This window comes from Mirounga leonina, unplaced genomic scaffold (assembly GCF_011800145.1).
Source record: "Mirounga leonina isolate KUSES-001 unplaced genomic scaffold, KU_Mleo_1.0 Mir_152, whole genome shotgun sequence".
NCBI lineage: Eukaryota > Metazoa > Chordata > Mammalia > Carnivora > Phocidae > Mirounga > Mirounga leonina.
The window spans coordinates 21144868-21164549 of record NW_023270380.1 but is presented as its reverse complement, the minus strand read 5'-3'; the positions used below and the strand labels follow the sequence as shown (position 1 = coordinate 21164549).

The 19682-nt window shown below is 44.0% G+C and overlaps 1 protein-coding gene across 3 annotated transcripts in view; it reads left to right on the top strand.

Moving 5' to 3' along the window:
• Positions 1-5689: 5689 nt before the first annotated feature.
• ACBD3 (acyl-CoA binding domain containing 3) overlaps positions 5690-19682 on the top strand; it is a 37376-nt gene continuing 23383 nt past the window's right edge. For 2 of the 3 annotated variants that reach the window (XM_035008698.1, XM_035008696.1), the window contains exon 1: positions 5690-6017. In XM_035008698.1, the coding sequence (XP_034864589.1) occupies positions 5741-6017 (277 nt within the window). In that variant the 5' untranslated portion in view covers positions 5690-5740. The remainder of the gene's footprint in view (positions 6018-19682) is intronic. The other variant, XM_035008697.1, reaches the window with a different exon arrangement.

The window sequence follows — 19682 nt, the reverse complement described above, 5'->3', positions numbered from 1 at the left end:
CTCCCTCTGCCCCTCCCCTTTCTCTAAAATAACCTTTAAGAGTGTTTTGAATGTGAAGGTCAGAAAGTGGTGGTAACAGCAGCTACACGAATCATATCTTACCTTTCCAGGAATTTAAAACACTTTCACAGATATAATTATTTTAGGCCCATTCCTATATCAACATCTTGTGATGGAAGCAAGGCAGAAACAATTTCTACTTCTTACAGATAAAGAGACAGAGATCCAGAAAGTGGGCCTAAGTTTACAATGCCTAAAAGGGGCCAGATTCTGTCCCTCTGCCTCCCCGATCCTGGCTGGCTCTGTGGGCTCTGGGTGCATCTTCTTGGAATCCATTTCTTCTTTGTCGTGTCCCTACGCTGCCCCTTCTCAGGATCTTGTCATCTTGGCCTGGGCTAACAGCAGCTTCCATCCCGAGTTCCCTACTGCCGGCCCCCCATCTGTTTCTCCTTCTACCACTGCCTGCAGGCCGAGTCCTTCAGGCAGTTCTGGACTCCCCTTTTCAGCCTTCCGCATCTGGCCCCTGCCGTCTTCTTGAGGCTCCCCCCTCCCCACCACCCCTCCCCTTGCTGTTTCTGCTCAGGCCAAGGCTAAGCAAGCATGCCAGGTTCTCGTGACCCACAGGGTGTCAGCGAACGGTACTCCCTCTCCCTAGAATGTCATTTCTACCTTCTTCAAATATAAACATGCATAGGGATCCACAGAATGACCTCCTCAAAACTTCCAGGCAGGATACCATCTTCTCCTATCTTAAGGAGTCACGAACACAAAAGCCTGCAGTGGCCAGGCAGGTGGCACTAGAAATAGATAGTGTTGGCCTAAAATGATCCCTGGCATCTCCTACGGGCCCAGGATAAATAGCAAGGACGGTGTCCATCACAACGGGGTGGGGCCGGGGGGATTGTGGCAAACTTGAGACCACACGTCCCTTCTCAAGGAGGCAGCCTCCAGCTCACTGTTGTCCAGCGCCAACACCAGGCCCACATCTTAAAAGGCCAACCACCAGTTCACTGCAGGTGCCCCCTCTTGTAAGCCAAGGCAAAGACCACACGTTGGCCGACTTTCTCCTATGAGCCTCCCAAGAGCAGCGTCTCCTCGGCATTTTAATGAAATGTGGCACACAGCAGTGGCCCGAATTTCTGAAAAGCTTGGTGTGTGCCAGGCGGGTCCTTTCCTTAGTGCTTTACATGTATTCACACATCCTGTCTTCTCAGCAGCCCAAGAGGTGGGTGCTATTATTATCCCCAATGTACAGGGCAGGCGGCAGAAGTGAAGTCACGTGCCCAAGGTCACCAAGTTGGAATCCAGCCCTAATACAGTGCTTCTCACTGATCCCACCTACTGGACCACAACTCCTTGGGTTTAGACACCAAACACAGCCCCTCACCTTTGTATTTCCCCCAGCGTGTGGTGCAGGAGTCACTCCTTAACTGTACGTTGAGCTGAATTGGTATTGTATGGAACAGATGGAATTGGGCCTTAATTCATCCACTCAGTGAAACATTCTGAGTGCCTGCCCCTTTCCCCATCCTCTGTTAGGGACTGCAGGAGATCAGAGGCCGTAGCCTTTGCCCTCCAGATGCTTGCAGTCAAGGAGCACAAAATAATCATCACTACTATCGTGGTCTGCTTTACTGAGACTAATGGCAACATGTACTGAGTACTGATTATCACCAGAGAAAGCCAGAAATTGAACTCAGTCTCTGTCTGGAAATCTAATAATATTTCACAGAGAAGATGAACATAATGTGGAGGGAACAGTTTCCTCCCTAAGATTTAGGGAGGAAACTTCAGAAAGCATTTCAAAAATGGTAATACTTACTTGGCGAGTGTTTGAATGAATGGAGCTTAACTGAAATTCACATGGCAAAGTTGGTTGGTTGGTTGGAAAGTACCCTTGGGTCCTGGGATCAAGCCCCGCATTGGGCTCCCTGCTCAATGGGGAGCCTGCTTTTCCCTCTCCCTCTGCCCCCCCCCCCGCCCTGCCGCTCATACTCTCTCTTTCTCAAATAAATAAATCTTAAAAAGAGAGAGAGAGAGAAGTACCCTCAGGGCGCCTGGCTGGCTCAGTTGGTAGAGCATGCAACTCTTGATCTCGGGGTTGTAGGTTTCAGCCCCACATTGGGTGTAGAGATTACTTAAAAATCTTTAAAAAAAGAAGAAAAGAAGTATGCCCTCTTTTGTATAGGAACAGACGCGGGGAAGATATTTGAAAGGTTTTGGAAAATATACCATTTTGCTAACTCTCTGTGCCTCCACATATAAAAGAGAGAAATATGGGAAATACAGGTGGTTTCTCTGAATTGTTTTATACAAGTCAGATTCTATTGTGACAAGGACATTAGAACAAAAGTCTATTGAAAAGTCTAGGAAGAGTGATAGATATGTTATCTTGATCGTGGTTAATGGTCTTACAGGTAGGTGTGCATGTCAAAACACATCGCGTTGTAAACTTTGAGTATTTGCAGTTTGTTGGACGTCAATTATATCTCAATAAAACTGTGCAAAAAAGTGTCCTAGACTCTTGCTATTTCAAATGTCTACAGACAGCTGCAGCCCAGGAGGCTTATTAGAAATGCCTCCCTTCTGACTCCCTTCTGAGTCCAAACGGGCAGTTTAACAAGCCATTCAGGTGATTAGCCTGCATGGCAAAGTTTGACCTCTTGTTCCAGTGAATGTCTGGAACTCACTTCCCATAATGAGTAATTAAAGGGAAGTTGTATTCCCTAATCTTTTTAAGCTCACTAATAGCAACTACCTGCAAGACGGTTCTTGATGGCTCAAGTAGGGAGAGGTTTAAATGTTTGATACAAAGGATGTTTCGAGGGGCGCCTGGGTGGCTCAGTCGTTAAGCGTCTGCCTTCGGCTCAGGTCATGGTCCCAGGGTCCTGGAATTGAGCCCCGCATCGGGCTCCCTGCTCGGCGGGAAGCCTGCTTCTCCCTCTCCCACTCCCCTTGCTTGTGTTCCCTCTCTCTCTGTCTCTTTCTGTCAAATAAAATAAAATCTTAAAACAACAACAACAACAAAACCAAAGGATGTGCTGATTTTTCAAGTCCCCTGTAACTAAAAGCAGGTTTACCGTAAATTCATGAAGCTTGTTTCAGAGCTCTCTGAAGGTCCTTCCAAGGCCTTTGGAAGAGCCCTAGCAGTATATTCACCTGGTCCAAAGTTTCTGTAAAAGTATCTAAAGTAAAATATTTAAACCCACTGTCTCTTGGCATTCTGACTTCCGTGACTCCTCTTGTGTTTGATGCTTTAGTAATGGCCAAGGGCTTTTTTGAGATCTGGCTAAGGGGACAATGATCAATTAAGGGATACATTTTTCTTTTAAGATTTATTTATTTTGGAGAGAGAGTGAGAGCACAGGGGGAGGGAGAAGCAGAGGGGGAGAGAGAGAGAGTCTTGAGCAGACTCCATGCTGAGCACAGAGCCCAACACAGGGCTCCCATGACTCTGAGATCATGACCTGAGCCAAAACCAAGAGTTGGATGCTTAACCAGCTGTGCCACCCAGGCGCCCGGAGGAAGGGATACGTTTAACTGGGGCTTAGCGGCATGCACTTACGTGATTTGCAGTCATTTCCGCGTACTGTTAAATCAGCGCTGTCCATGGGTGGAGGAATGGCTTTCTGAAATACACCTACTGCCCATTATGCCAACTTAGCCAGCACTCATGTCACAAAGGCACAGGGCCAGAGGGCAAAGGAGCTCTGTGATGCCCAGCCCTGAAAATACATGGGCGGTGGAGGGGGAAACAAGATGTGAAAGAAAAGGAGAAACTAGTCCATAGAAAATCCTCCCAACCATCAAGAGTAAAAAATGGTAAGTGGCAGAATCAAGTCTCTCAATGCCTAACCTAAAATGGAGATTCTCACATAAGTAATGTCATATATGCAACTGTAGTGTACCAGGCTTATGTTTATTTGTATGTGAATCATGCAAAATGGAATATATTATGATTCTTGCGTTTATGGAACACAAATTTGTAGTTCAGTGAGTCTGTCTGTAGGTAGTCACATGTTTTATTCATCTTTTTTTTTAAGATTTTATTTATTTATTTGAGAGAGAGAATGAGATAGAATGAGAGAATGAGAGAGGGGGGAGGGTCAGACGGAGAAGCAGACTCCCTGCTGAGCAGGGAGCCCGATGTGGGACTCAATCCCAGGACTCCAGGATCACGACCTGAGTCGAAGGCAGCCCCTTAACCAACCGAGCCACCCAGGCGCCCTGTTTTATTGATCTTAATGGGAGCACACAGATCTTGTTCTGAAAACCACTGGGGATCGAGTAAAAACCATACAGGAAATTGCCACGGAAGTAGCCAAACGGCCCTAAAATACTATAGCTCATATGTGAAAGCAACCTGATACAGGTTGTTCCAAATTTGACAATAATCTTTTAAAAAGTACACACTAGAGGCGCCTGGATGGCTCAGTTGTTAAGCGTCTGCCTTAGGCTCAGGTCATGATCCTGGGTCCTGGGTTGTGGGATCCAGTCTGGGAAGGCTGCTTCTCCCTTCCCCACTCCCCCTGCTTGTGTTCCCTCTCTTGCTGTCTCTCTCTCTGTCAAATAAATAAATTCTTAAAAGAAAAAAAAAAAAGAACACACTAAGAACCCTAATGAGTTGTAAAACCACACTAAGAACACTAAAGAGTTGTGAAGCTGAAATATAAATAAAAAATTTTTGAGCACCATGCTGAAAAGAACACTGACCTTTCTCTTTTCTTTGTAGAAAAACATTACAAAATGTCGTAGGAAAATGTGATTAAAAGTATGCAGCCAAAAAAAAAAGCATGCAGCTAAAAAGCGTGGGAAAAATGATCATAAATGGTGCCCATAGTCTAGACAGACAGGTAAGATATACGCAATGCTGTCAAGGGCATTTTCGATCTTCTAAACAAAATAATTGTGTTTCTGGACTTTGGGACACCCTGTAGAAGCGTGTCAGGAAGTTAATAAATGCTTTACCATTGTGTGTGTGACGCTTGTGGCTTTTTTTAACTTTTCAAAGTGTCATTTGTGATTTCTCATTCTAAGTGTATTTATGCGAATAATTTGGGGTATTTTTCTTTTTTAAGTAAGCTCCAAGGCGGAACTTGAACTCAAGACCCTGAGACCAAGACCCGAACTGAGATCAAGAATCACGAGTGGGTAGCTTAAGCCACCCAAGCGCTCCCGGTGTATTTTTTTTTCTTACTGGGGTTCCCACAAATTGTATGGTTCCTGCAAAACCAGGGTCTGCCGATTAAAACAGCCGCAGAGAAGCAAACGATTTCTCCACAGCCTCAGCTTCCTCTTAAAAAAAAAGTCATTCGCCCAGCATTTCCTCAGCGCTGCAGTGAAGATCAAGGTCAAGTGGGGGGTCAGGTTCCGGGAAGTCCACGACCCCACAAACGGGAAGGGTCTCGGCCTCCAGCGTACGGCGCCTGCCCAGTCACCCCGGCCCCGCCCCGCCCCGCCCCGCCGCGACCGCCGCAGGTAGGAGACTGGGGAGGGGAAAAGGGGAGAGGGCGGCGCTCGCGGGTGGACGCGGGCAGGAGGGGCGGGGGCGGGGGGGCGGGGCGGGTCCCGCGGGGCTGGGGTCGCGGAGGGGCGGGGCGCGAGCCTCAGCCCCTCTCCCGGAGCCGGAGAGCCTCATCAGCGGCGGAAGTTCCGGCGTCGGTAAGTAGAGGTCAGAGGTCAGCAGGAAGTCGATACGTGGCCGCCGCTTGTCCCCGCCGAGGAGGCGCAGCAGCCGGAGATGGCGGCGGTGCTGAACGCAGAGCGACTCGAGGTCTCCGTCGACGGCCTCACGCTGAGCCCGGACCCGGAGGAGCGGCCCGGCGCAGAGGGCGCTCCGCTGGTACCGCCGCCGCCCTCGCCGCCCGGGGCGGGCCGGGGGCCGGGCGCCGCGGGGGAGCAGCCGGATCCCGGGGAGGCGGCGGCCGGGGGCGCGGCGGAGGAAGCGCGGCGGCTGGAGCAGCGCTGGGGCTTCGGCCTGGAGGAGCTGTACGGCCTGGCGCTGCGCTTCTTCAAAGGTGAGCCGCCCTGGCCCCACCCCCGCCTCGGCCGCCCGGGCGAGTCCGATCCGGGCGGTGGCCCGAGCGTGACCGGGCCAGTCCCCTCCTCGCCCGCCCCGGCCGCGACGACCGGAGCAAGCTCCGTCCTTGGGGGTCCTCGAAGTTTGTCACCACCCGCTGGGTCACTGGGTCACACCCCTGAAGGGCCTGGAACCTCAGTATAGCAGTCCGAGTCCTGCCTCCCCGAGGATACCAGGACGTTTTACCCAATTTAGCTTCTCGGGTTTCCATGGCCGGGGTGGAAGAATGAGTCTTTTCTCTCCCAGAGGATCCCGTTCTGGGATGACTTTTTGTATGGGTTTGTTTGTTTGTTTACTGTCGCATTCCTTTTCTTGTTTCCTGTGGCTTGGCACATCAGACTCCACCGATTTTTACCCCTTTTCCGGGCAGGAAGAAATCTTCCCGTAGGTTATGTTCACTCCCTTTCCAGCCATTCTGGAGAACCGTAAACTCGGGATAGGACTTGCTCACCTGGCAGTTTCGATGTGGCCGAGAGGAGGAAGTATTAAGCTAATAGGTCCCCTGTGGCTAATTAGCCTCCAAAGGGAAGGGATGCCCACTATGTTCTAGTAACTTCTAGATGGTTAAAATTGTACCTTGGAAGCAATGTGCAAGAATAAATTCTCAATTAAGGCCTAAAAGTACTCTCTCTCTTTCTCGCAGAGTTAATTGTAAAATGTCTCTTGTCTTAGAGCACGATTGTGGTGTGGGTTTTTTGTGGGTTTTTTTTTTTTAATTGGGTGATTCACTGGTGGTGATACCAGTCACATGATCTTTTCAGTGGGAAAGACTGATGAGAGGCCCGTTACTTTGATTCTTAGAGATATTTAGATCTTGAGGGGCAGATCTTCGGCAGAATGAAACTTTAAAAGTGGTTGCTAGGTTTTGTATACATTCCAGAACAGCATATTTGTGACACTTTTCCCAGAGGGAGTTCTTTTTGGAGTGCAGTACATACTTGAGTAACTGAAGTTGTGTAGTTCATTGTACTGATAACGTGCAAAAGTTATTTGTTCTCTGCTGAAATGTGCAAACTAATGAAAGTCTTTTATATATTTTCCAGAACATTTGATTATTCCACATTCCTTGTATTTTTTTTTTAAATGTTTTATGTATTTATTCATGAGAGTCAGGGAGAGAGAGAGAGAGAGGCAGAGGCAGAGGGAGAAGCAGGCTCCCCACCTAGCAGGGAGCCCGATGCGGGACTTGATCCAGGACCCTGGGATCATGACCTGAGCCGAAGGCAGACGCTTAACCATCTGAGCCACCCAGGCGCCCATGAATGTATTTTTTATTAAAAAGTTTACCCTTGAGATATTCGTTGTCATTGGACAGGGAGTTCAGCCCTCTGTGCACTGGCCAGCTTGGGGAATTGGTAATGGCTAATGGGTTTTAGATCACTTGACCCTTAGGTCACTGGCTTGAATTTAGTGTTTCCTGTGGTGGTGATATATTACCACTTATATAAAAATCTGGTGTTTCTTATATAATTTGTATAACTACATTTTACTTCATACTTTTATTCTTGGAACTTACTTTTCCAGTGTTCAGGAAGATTAAAGTATATAGTAGCACAAAGGTATCTAAGAATAGAAAAAGACCCACTTTTAATCCTAGCTTTTGCCACATGACTAACAAAAAAATAAAGGTCATTTTATCTTCTGAGCTTGTCTTATTTGCAAGTGGTAATATTTTCTTTGAAAGATTAAAACACTGTATAATGTGCGGTGAATTAGTATTGCTTTGGGAGTCAGGAGGCCCTGGATTCTATTAACCATGTAAACTCCTGGATAACTAACTTTTCTCTTCCAAACTCTGTTTCCAGGTGTGTGTGTGTGTGTGTGTAGAGCAGCTAGGTTAGATGAAATTTGATGTCTCAGGTTTAAGATTTGGTCTCAAGCTAACATTATTTTAACATGTTTGTTGAGTAGTAGGAGTCCTTGGGGAACCTGTAATTGGGGTGGTGTTGGAGTGCCTAGTTATCAGTGACCTTAGAGAAAAAAGCTGCATTGATAGGTATGGTTCATTGACTTCCTAAGTTAAGCTCTCAAAGCAATATTCAAATACTTAAAAGGAGAAATAGCAGTGTAGCAATTAAAGCTACTTTTCTGCATGGATCATTACATAGTTGGCATGATGAGGCTATCAGGATAAGAGACGACTAAGGGCGGGGTGGGGAGGGGCGTGTCTAAAAGCAGAATTATGGAAAGTAGGTGAGTCAAGTGTTGCTGCTTTTGTTTTAATGTATAAATTTTCCCAGTGCAATACTTGACATTTTTATCAGTTTTGTAAGGATTTCTAATAGATCACTATTTTGTGGTTTTTTGTACCAGAATCTCAGCAAGAATCAGAAATGACATTAAATTTTATCTTCCTCTGTGGAATAAATATCAGTCTCGAAAGCATGGCTATCCATCGAAAATAACTTGGATTGGGAATCACGAACCCTGTTTTTCATTCCATCCCAGTCACAGCGGTCACAGTCCAGTGATTGAACCCATTATGTCAACTACCTACTCTCTTTGATTTTATGCAGGTAAAAATAAAATAGTATATGTGCTGCCGAAGCGAGCACATGGTAAAAATAAAATAGTAGATGAAAATATGGATGAATGTAAGTTACCATTCTTACTGTCCAAGCTTCAGACATTATTGGGGCGCCAGGCTGGCTCAGTGGGTAGAGCATGTAGCTCTTTTTTTTTTTTAAGATTTTATTTATTTGAGAGAGAGTGAGCGAGTGAGCGCACAAGCAGGGGGATCAGCAGGCAGAGGGAGAGGGAGAAGCAGGCTCCCCACCGAGCAGGGAGTGTGTTGCGGGACTCGATCCCAGGACCCTGCGATCATGACCTGATCCGAACGCAGATGCTTAACCAACTGAACCACCCAGGCGCCTGAGCGTGTGGCTCTTGATCTCGGGGTTGTGAGTTCAAGCCCCATAATGGGTGTAGAAATTACCTAAATAAGATTTAAATAAATAAACCTCAAACATTGTTGAATCCTTATTATGGATACAGTTTTATGTTAGATTACCACTGTAAAGGAGTAGTACGTTCCCTTTTGCTGTTAAGGAGCTTAGGGTCCAAAAGAGGAGTTAAAGACCCAATGACAGTCGCAATAGAATGTGAAGGCTGGAAGGGGCAGATGCGGGGGGAGAGGGTCAATGGCCGACCAAGAGCCCTGAAAGGACAAGGCATGTGTCGGGAAATGGCAAATAGGAAGCCGAGTGATAGAGCTGGAAAGGCACGTTGGTGTCAGTTCCGCGGAGGGACTGGAATGCCATTGTAAATAGCCTTTTTGTTAGTGACAGTGAAGAACCATTGAAGGTTTTTACAGGGCGGAGCCAAGTTGCCCGATTCTAGCTTAGCAAACTTCAGCTGGTATTCTCAGCTCTTTGGGTAAGGGCTGTATTGGTTGGCTTTATTGTAGCCTTTATACTTCTTGGATAGAGCTAACCTGAGGAGTTGTATTTTGGCTTTTAGAGTCGTTGGGGGTGAATGTTTCCTTTTCTAATATTTTATTTCCTCATCACATGAAGCTGTTAGATGGTTGCATTAATTTAAAATTCCAGAGTATTAGCCCCAGTTGTTGAGCCGATGTTCACTCTGTGTCAGGTACTGCTTTGAAATAATATAATGTATAATATGCATTATTCTGTGTAGTCCTCCACAGACCTTCTAGTGAGGACGTTGTTCTGGTTTCTTAGTAAAGGAACTTGATCCAGGTCCCTCGGTTATTAGTAAGAGGCAGGGTTGATTTTCTGATTCCAAAGAGGTCTTCCCACTACAGGAGATGACAAGTGAATAGAAACCCTGCTTTATCTGATGGTATTCTGAGCGAGATACTTAGAATTACTACCCTGTTGCCTTATCACATTTTGGAACTTTTAATTTATTTTTTGTTTTATTATTTTAAAAAAGATTTTATTTATTTATTTATTTATTTGAGAGAGAGCATGAAGGGGGTGGGGAGAGGCAGAGGGAGAGGCAGGCTCCCTGCTGAGCAGGGAGCCCGGATTCGGGGCTTGATCCCAGGACCCAGAGATCATGACCTGAGCCGAAGGCAGACACTCAACCGACTGAGCCACCCAGGCGCCCCCTCTTTTTGGAACTTTTAAAATATATTTGCTTGGAAATATTAAGGGCTAATGGAAAGATTCCTATTGTTTTTTACACATGATGACTTTATCGAGTCTCTTGAGATATCTGGAGGAGTGAAGTGTGAGAGAACCATCTACTCTGAATTCCTACATGATATTGCTCTCAGGTTTGAAATTTTGGACGTAATGGGGCGGAAATTGCCTCCAAAAGACTGAAGTAAATGTGTTCATCAAAATATTGACATGCTAAATCCCACTGCTACTAATAATACAATATTAGATCTTTTGGGGGGCCCGCATTTAGCTAGTGTAATGATTTTTTTTAACTCTTGTAAATTGAAAATGGTTGTGTTAATTCATTGGGGATAGAAAAACAGACTCAATTGTCTTTCTTTCACTGGAATACTTTCCTTCATATACTATTTGGTGCGGAGTATAAATTCAAATAGGAAAGGAAAAATGCTTCTTTCCCTTTATTTTCAAAATAATGAGTTGTTTCTCTAGCAGCCTTAACATGTGACAGGTTTTTTTTATTGTCATTATGTACTAATGCTTTTAAATGTATTTGATTTTTTTTAAGCTCTTACCGATGCTCAGTACCGTCTTTAGCAAGTGGGAGCCTTGTCAGATTGGCTCTTAAGTTCCTTTGACATGACTGGTAATTTTTCATAGCTTCCTTGCTATCTGGTATGATGAGATATTCCAGGTTGTTCTTATACATTTCCTGCTTCAGCAGGAATCAGCCATTTGTCCAAGGAGACATGGTTCCCGTTAGTGGGAAACAGCATTTGAAGAGATGTAATCTGGGTGATGGGAGTGGGTGCTCATTGCTGCTGGATTGGTCATCATTTCTAGGCCTTTTCAGTAGATAAAGGGTGTGTGTGTGTGTGAGAGAGAGAGGGTAGTATTTTTGAGTATATGATATATAAAAGCTGTAGTTGAATTTGGAGGAATTTAAGTCTTGGACTCAGAGTCTTTCTGGACTTGTTAATGCGTTTCTGCTAGCAGCGCTGGTGATTATACTCAGTAGTACACTCAGCTGTGTTACTGGTCACACAGAGGCCGTCAGGCGGATGGGCCGAAATGGTTCTGTTTCCTTTTGTTACCTTTAGGCATATGCATTTACAACAACATGTAGGAATGGCCCCATTAGTGTTTAAAAAAAAATGTACAGCTGTAATTTATATGTATGTATAATTAGTGTGTGCCTCCTGGACTTCAGTGGTCTGGCCTCAGATAATTTCAAGGTTAATTATTACCATCGACCATCTGTTAAATTTTGAGTTTATTTTTTCCTTCTTTTCTATTGTCTTTACCTTAAGACATAAGTGTGTAATAGTATAGGAGGACGCATAGACCCAAGAGACAATTGTAAAAAGGAAATTGTAACCACTAGGGGCACCTGAGTGGCTCAGTCAGTTAAGCATCAGACTCTTGATTTCAGCTCAGGTCTTGATCTCAGGGTCATGAGATCGGGCCCCACGTTGGGCCCTGTGCCCAGTGTGGAGTCTGCTTGTCCCTCTCCCTCCCCGCCGCTTGCGTGCTTGCTCTCTCACTCTCCTAAAATAAATAAAACCTTTTTTAAAAACCCCGAACCAAGAAAAAGAAGAAATTACAGCCACAAAGTATAGTAATACCTCGGGGTGGGGGGGGATAAAAAAAAAAAAGAATAGTAATACCTCTCAAGCATCTGATTTTTTAATTTGCTAGTTCATATTAAATTTGAGCTGAACTAAAGTTTTCATATGAAGACTGGATTCAAGGATATGGTTATACATGTGTGTATATATTTGTGTGTGTGTTTAATGTAAGTGATTTTAACATTCGCCAGAGGCCTCCTGTTTGTTTAATACACATTCAGAAAAGTACACAGGTGATAGGTGTATAGCATGATGAACTTCCACAAAGTGTACATGCTCTGGTAACCAACACCCAGAACGAGATAATGTTTATAGTAGTTTCCCCCTTATCCGCGGTTTCGCTCTCCCCGGTGGTCAGCTGCATTCAGGAAGCAGGTGATCCTCCCCTGACGGGCTGGCGGAAGGTCAATAGTAGCCTAGCGCTGCGTCATGCTCCAGCGTCCTTCATCTCACGTCATCTCGTCCATCATGGAAGCATTTTATCATCTCCTGCCGTCGTAAGGGTGAGGACAGGACAGTAAGATATCTTGAGAGAGACCACGTTCACTTACCTTTTATTACAGGGTATTGTTTAATTATTCTTGTTGTTATTGTCTTACTGTGCCTAGTTTTGTAAATTAAGCTTTATCATAGATATATACATATAGGAAAAAGCATACTTTATATATAGGGTTTGGTACTATTCACAGTTTCAGGCATCCACGGTAGGCCTTGGAATGTATCCCTCGTGGATAAGGGAGGACTGTGGTACTTTCATCTGTTCACTAAATGAGGTCTACTCTGGCTCAGTATTTAGGAAGTTGAGCTCGGGAGTCAACACTGCCTCGGGTCCTTTTCCTAGTTCTGCCACTCAGTTTCTTTAATTCCGTGCCTTCCTTTACTCAGGGGTTGTTGTGAGAGTTACAGGGAATTATATATATAAATTCTTAGCCGAGTGCCTGGGGGCAGTTGATATTCTGTGGCTGCTTATGTTGTTAAAGAGGAAAGATTACCAAGAATTTATTATAGGTTTGTTGAATTAATTGGGAGAAGTCAGCTTTTATTAAGCACTTAGTACATGCTAAGCCAGAGTGTTTCATAGTCATTGGCTCAGAAATACTGCATCGTGTTATACTTTCTTACAAGTAATAGAAGAATTTATCAGTCACATTTTTCTCAATCCAACATAGAGGAGATGTGATTTTAATTTTAGTATTTCTAAAAGATGGATTTTACTCAAAGTATATTCTTTGGGAGTCAGCAGTGTGCTCGGGCTGCGGAAGAAAACACATTTGGTCTTAGGCTGGTTTGGTGGAAATACCGTGTCTAAGATGAGGGAGGAGAGAGATGGTCCTGCTCTCCTCTGCACAGATCAGACAATCCCTGGATAATGCTTTTAGTTTGAGGCATCATCCTGTGGGGTTAAAGACAAATGGAGCTGGTCCAGTAGAGAGCAACTTGTCCGGGCGTGGGACTTCGGATCCCTGCTGTCATTACCATGATGGCTGCTCCGTGCTTGGTGCGGGCGCTCTATCAGGACTTTTCTAACCCTCACAAGAACCTTAAGGGGAAGGTAACCTCCATTTTATTGGTTAAATAAGTAGTCCCTATTATGTACATAGCAGAGTGGGGATGTAAATGCAGGTCTTCGGGAGAGGCGAGGGAATGAGCTACGGATGTTCAGCCCAGAGAGTATAGAACTTGGGGCAACCATGACAGGTATTTTGTGGCTTTTGAGGTCTTATCGGTTAAATGTGTTTTACTTAATGCTGAGGACCGGAAATAGACACCGTGGATGGAAATGTGAGACGTGAAGTCAGAATAAAGAACTAAAAATCACAGCCATGCAGAGGTTGGAATAGAATGCTCTGGGACACTGAGTTCCCACCCCTGGACCTGCTCAAGCATCAGGTAGCAATTGCAAGGTGGGTAGGCTTCCTCTTTTTTAATCTTTTTTGTCTCTGCTACAGGTTTACCATGAGGCTTATGTAGAATAGTTTATAGTTAATATTAGGTTAAACTGGTAACTTCCACAGCATACAGAAACTGTACTTTTCCCTCTCTCATACTTTAGGTTACTGATGTTGTCATATGCATCTTTTTTATACTGTGTGTCCAGTAACAGATTGCTGTAGGCCAAGTGGATCTGCAGAGGGGATTTGAACTTTGGTTATGCAATTCAGTCACTGATGGTGAATATCCTTTCCAACTCATAGATTGTACAGTTTCATTTCATGAAATAAAGGCTAGAAGGGACATTGAAATACTTTGTTACATCCTCTACCTTCATCTCCAGAGAGAAGAGAAAAATAAGATTTCTGGTGTGAGACTAATAATCCTTTGTATAATTAATTTCAGGTGGGGACTTAATGTTAATCTTTCAGAGCTTTGGGCTTGGTAACTGTTATGCTGCCTTATTAGAACTGTAAAGTTAAGTACTAATGAACTTAATAAGAACATAATTTAGAAGCCACTTATATGTTTAGTTGCTTGGGAAAATGTGTTTTGTGGATTGCATTCGTTTCCTAATACCAGTGTGACAAGTCACCACAAATTTAGTGGCTTAAAACAGCACATACTGTCTTATAGTTCTGGAGGTCAAAAGTTCAAAATGGGTCTCCCCAGAATTTCAAGGTATTAGTCCATTTTCTAACTTTCAGTCTTCATACTCTTTAAGATGTCTGTAGTCTTTCTTATTCCCGGTCCTGTGTATGTCACCTGTTTTTCTTCCTAGAAGTTTTTAGAATTTTTCTTATCTCCAGTGTCCAGGAATTTCTGTTATTACCTTTCAGTTTATGTAAGTTTTTGAATGATTATGTTCATCGTTTGATAGTCCTTCTAGTCTCTAAACTGCATCCTTCATTTCTGGGAAATTTTCTTGTATTATTTCATGATAAATTCCCCTCTTTTTTTCCTCTCTTCACACTCTGATACTGTTAATATTAGGTATTGGGTCTTCTGGCTTGAACTTCTAATTCTGTTATCTTTTCCATCTTTGTCTTTTAGGAGATAGTCTCAACTCTATTTTCCAACCTGTGAAAGATTTTTAAAAATTTATTTTTACATTTTTCATTTCCAAGAGTTTTTACTGTCTAAATTGTCTTTCTTTCTGGTACCTTGTTTTGCTTAATGGACACATCAGCTTATGTCTCTGAGGATATTAAATACAAATTTAGTTTTGTTTTATTTTAAATTTTCTTTTGGGGGGGCCTGGGTGGCTCAGTAGGTTGGGCGTCTGACTCTTAGTTTTTGCTCGGGTCATGATCTCAGGGTCGTGGAATTCAGCCCTGAATCAGGCTCCACACTCAGCGTGAGGTCTGCTTGAAATTGTCTCTCCCTCTGCCCCTCCTGTGCTTGCACATGCACTCTCTCTCACTCTCTCAAATAAATAAAGTCTTTAAAATTTTCTTTTCGACTTTTTTCCCATGTTGGAAGCTTTCTTGAATGTCGGGTAATACTTGGATATTCATTCATATAGAAGGGTAAGGCACTGAGCAGCTAATTGTAACCTTGAGCAGAAGCCTTTACTGTTGGGTGAAGAGGCAGAGGTTTCATAGGAGAACCCTCAAGCGTTAGTATCTTTCAAATCAGTAACTGTAGGTTTTTTCTTTGGGGCCAGTTTCCCCTGCAAATACTCCCCTCTCCTTCCTGGGATGTATGAACTTAGTTGTCAGCATTTAGGAACCAGGCAGGAGAAGGGAGAGTGGCTGGAGTTGTTTACCATTTACTAGGGAAACTTCTGTTTCTCTGTTTTTAGTCCTGCAGTTCACTCCGAGCCTGGTGTCCTCCTATCTGGAGCATCTGTGAGTTCAGGTTCTCTAGTAAACATCAGCCTCTGCTGTGGTAGGGGTGAGGTAGCCATCTGCATGCTTGGGCTTGCCACACAGTGGGAGGGAGGGGTACCTGCCGCTTAAGAGTTTCAACCAGCATTCTTATCTCCATCTAAACTCCAGCTTTTAAAGAACCCAGAGCCTTCACTTCCTGAACCTTCCCAGGGTTCTCTAAATTGCCTTCCATATTCCTTTTCATTGAGGTCTCATTGAGGATCATGCGTGTTTAATACATCATGGTTAGCTAGAAGTTTATGTTTTCTATCCTTTTAATTATATTTGATTTTTAAAAATATCTAAAAATCGGGCGCCTGGGTGGCTCAGTTGGTTAAGCCACAGCCTTCTTAACCAACTGCCTTCAGTTCAGGACATGATCCTGGAGTCCCGGGATCAAGTTCCACATTGAGTCCCGCATCGGGCTCCCCTGGTTCCTAAATGCTGACAACTAAGTTCATACATCCCAGGAAGGAGAGGGGAGTATTTGCAGGGGAAACTGGCCCCAAAGAAAAAACCCTCTGACCCTCCCCCCTCTCATGCTCTGTCTCTCAAATAAATAAATAAAATCTAAAAAAAACCCCAAAAAACAGTAAAAATACTTCTTTTTCTAGTTAAGAGTCAGCAAACTTTTCCTAAAAGGACCAGATAGTATTTTAGGCTTTAATAGCCATATATGGTCTGTGTACATGTTCATTCTTTTTTGTTTGTTCAGTTTTGCTTTTTGTTGTTGTTTTACAACCCTTAGAAAACATAAAATTCAGGGGCGCCTGGCCGGCTCAGTAGGTGGAACATGCAGCTCTTGGTCTCGTGAGTTTAAGCCCCACGTTGGGTGTAGAGATGACTTAAAAATAAAATCTTTAGGAGTGATTGGGTGGCTCAGTTGGTTAAGCATCATACTCTTGATTCCAGCTCAGGTCATGATCTCAGAGTTGTGAGTTAGAGCCCCACATCGGGCTCTGCGCTGGGACCAGTGGGCAGAGCTGGTCCAGTTTGCCAACCCCTGCTTTAGTCTGTCTCCTTTAACCTGGCTTTTATCGGTCTTTGGTTTTATAGAAAATAAACTTTTTTTTAATAATTGTTGCTGGACCGATGCCAACAAGTGATCTCATTCAGCCCACTCAAACGAAAATGACTTGCTTTGCCGTCAACGCTTCCCTTGGGTGGTAGAAGTGGTCACTGTCTGCTTCTCATTGCTGTGTTTATACACATGGGTACCTGAAAAATAGCTCTGCAGCTTCTTCTTTTTTTTTTTTTTTAAAGATTTTATTTATTTATTTGACAGAGAGAGACAGTGAGAGAGGGAACACAAGCAGGCAGAGTGGGAGAGAGAGAAGCAGGCTCCCCGCTGAACAGAGAGCCCGATGTAGGGCTCAATCCCAGGACCCTGGGATCATGACCTGAGCCGAAGGCAGACGCTTAACAACTGAGCCACCCAGGCGCCCCAAAGATTTTGTTTATTTTTTTAAGATTTTATTTTTTCATTTGACAGAGAGAGACACAGCGAGAGAGGGAACACAAGCAGGGGGAATGGGAGAGGGAGAAGCAGGCTTCCCACAGAGCAGGGAGCCCAATGTGGGGCTCGATCCCAGGACCCTGGGATCATGACCTGAGCCAAAGGCAGACGCTTAACTGACTGAGCCACCCAGGCGCCCCAATAGCTCTGCAGCTTCTTCTAAGCATAATTTACATTTGTCTTTTTGGTTGCCGTAGAAAGAATTCCAAAATTGAGTATAACTTTGTAATCATTAAACTGTGAGTGCAGGAACCTAGGTTGATGCCTGTCTATCCCTTTCTGGCAGGCCTGAAATAGAACTTTCCTGTAGGAATGTGGTCCTGGTTAAAGATTTTTTAGTTTTGGCACGGCTTTTTCTGTGTAGTTAATGATAGTTATAACTTTCCTGTTAAGCGTATTTAATGCCCATAGATCCAAAAATAATTTAGAAGAAAATGATTCCCATCTAACTCAGAAAACTAAACAAAACAAATCCTGGGATGTATGAACCAGAGGTGGCTGAAGAGTAAAAGAGAAGTAACTTTTTTTATTATAATACTAATAGTCTGCCTAGTGGTGTAGATTGTGAAGGGTTTTCATTTTCTGCGTTTTCTTTTAAGTTGAGAACATCAGCACAGTGTGTGCTGTCCTGTACTAAGGGTGGTTGGGATTATTTGCACATCCTCCTGTGTTTTGTATATTCCTCAGGAGAATAATTGATTTGTTAACCTTGTCCCAAAGTCTGAAAGATAAGTTGTCTTGACTTTTTTTTTTAAGATTTTATTTACTTGTTTTTCCACACATGCATGAGAGAGAGAGAGAGAGAGAGAGAAAACACGCATGCATGCATGCAAGCATGAGGGGAGGGGGGCAGAGGGCGAAGCAGACTCCTGTTGAGCAGGGAGCCCGATGCGGGACTCGATCCCAGGACGCTGGGATCATGACCTGAGCCAAAGGCAGATGCTTAACTCACTGAGCCACTCAGGCGCCCAAGTTGTCTTGACTTCTAAAAAAAATGTTTGTTGAAAAAAAGCGTATATGTATTTAATATGAATGTACATATGCATATTGAAGAAAATTTGGGAAAATAAAAAATAAAGTCTGTAATCTAGTCTTTCAGAAATAACTATTACTATTAACAGTTTGATGTGTTTCCTTTTCTTTGTTTTGTTGTGTTTTTTTGTTTTTGTTTTAGATAAATTTTGTCCCCAACCTGAATAATGATGATTAATTTGAAGATCCAGTAAGAGTTTAAAGAAAAAATTATAAAACAGTTCCTTTTTTTTTTTTTTTAAGATTTTATTTACTTATTTATTTGACACCGAGCTTGAGAGAGCACAAGCAGGAGGAGCAGCAGAGGGAGAAACAGGCTCCCCGATGAGCAGGGAGCCGAATGTGGGGCTCAGTCCCAGGATCCTGGATCATGACCTGAGCTGAAGGCAGATGCTTAACCAACTGAGCCACCCAGGCGCCCCCATAGAACAGTTCTTAAAACTGACAAGTGTGTTGGGGCGCCTGGGTGGCTCACTTGGTTAAGCGACTGCCTTCGGCTCAGGTCATGATCCTGGAGTCCCGGGATCGAGTCCCGCATCGGACTCCCTGCTCAGCGGGGGGTCTGCTTCTCCCTCTGACCCTCCCCCGTCTCATGCTCTCTCTCATTCTCTCTCTCAAATAAATAAATAAAATCTTTAAAAAAAACCAAACCAAAACAAAACAAAAAAACTGACAAGTGTGTAAATGATTCTACGGAAATGCCAGTACAATTCATAAGAATGGATGTACTGTTTTGCTAATTCCCACAGAAATTAACCTATAAAGTTAATGTTTTCTTTAGTGAGATGTGTTGGGCGTGGTTTTGGTGGTACCGGTGAACCAAGCATGGTGCTTAGTGCTGGGGTTCATGGTGGTGAACAGATTTGACTGCTTGACCAGAACTAATTACACTTAAAACGTATTCCTCTTTTTTTTTTTTAAGATTTTATTATTTTAAAGATTTTATTTCTTTATTCATGAGAGATAGAGGCAGAGACAGAGACAGAGGGAGAAGCAGACTCCCCGCTGAGCAGAGAGCCTGATGCTAGGCTTCATCCCAGGATGCTGGGATCATGACCCGAGCTGAAGGCAGATGCCCAACCAACTGAGCCACCCAGGCACCCCTAAAGATTTATTTTTATTTATTTATTTTTTAAAAGATTTTATTTATTTATTTGACAGAGAGACCGCCAGAGAGGGAACACAAGCAGGGGGAGTGGGAGAGAGAGAAGCAGGCTCCCCGCTGAGCAGGGAGCCTCATGTGGGGCTCAATCCCAGGACCCTGGGATCATGACCTGAGCCGAAGGTAGATGCTTCACCGACTGAGCCACCCAGGCGCCCCTAAAGATTTTATTTTTAAGTAATCTCTGCACCCAACGTGAGGCTCCATCTCACAACCATGAGATCAGGAGTCCATGCTCTACAGACTGAGACAGCCAGGTGCCCCAAAACATATTCCTCTTTTGAAAAATTCTTTATGGATTGGCAGTATATTCTTAATTCTGTCAGGCATAAAAAGGGCAGATGTTAAAATGGCATTCAGAAATCCTGAAACTC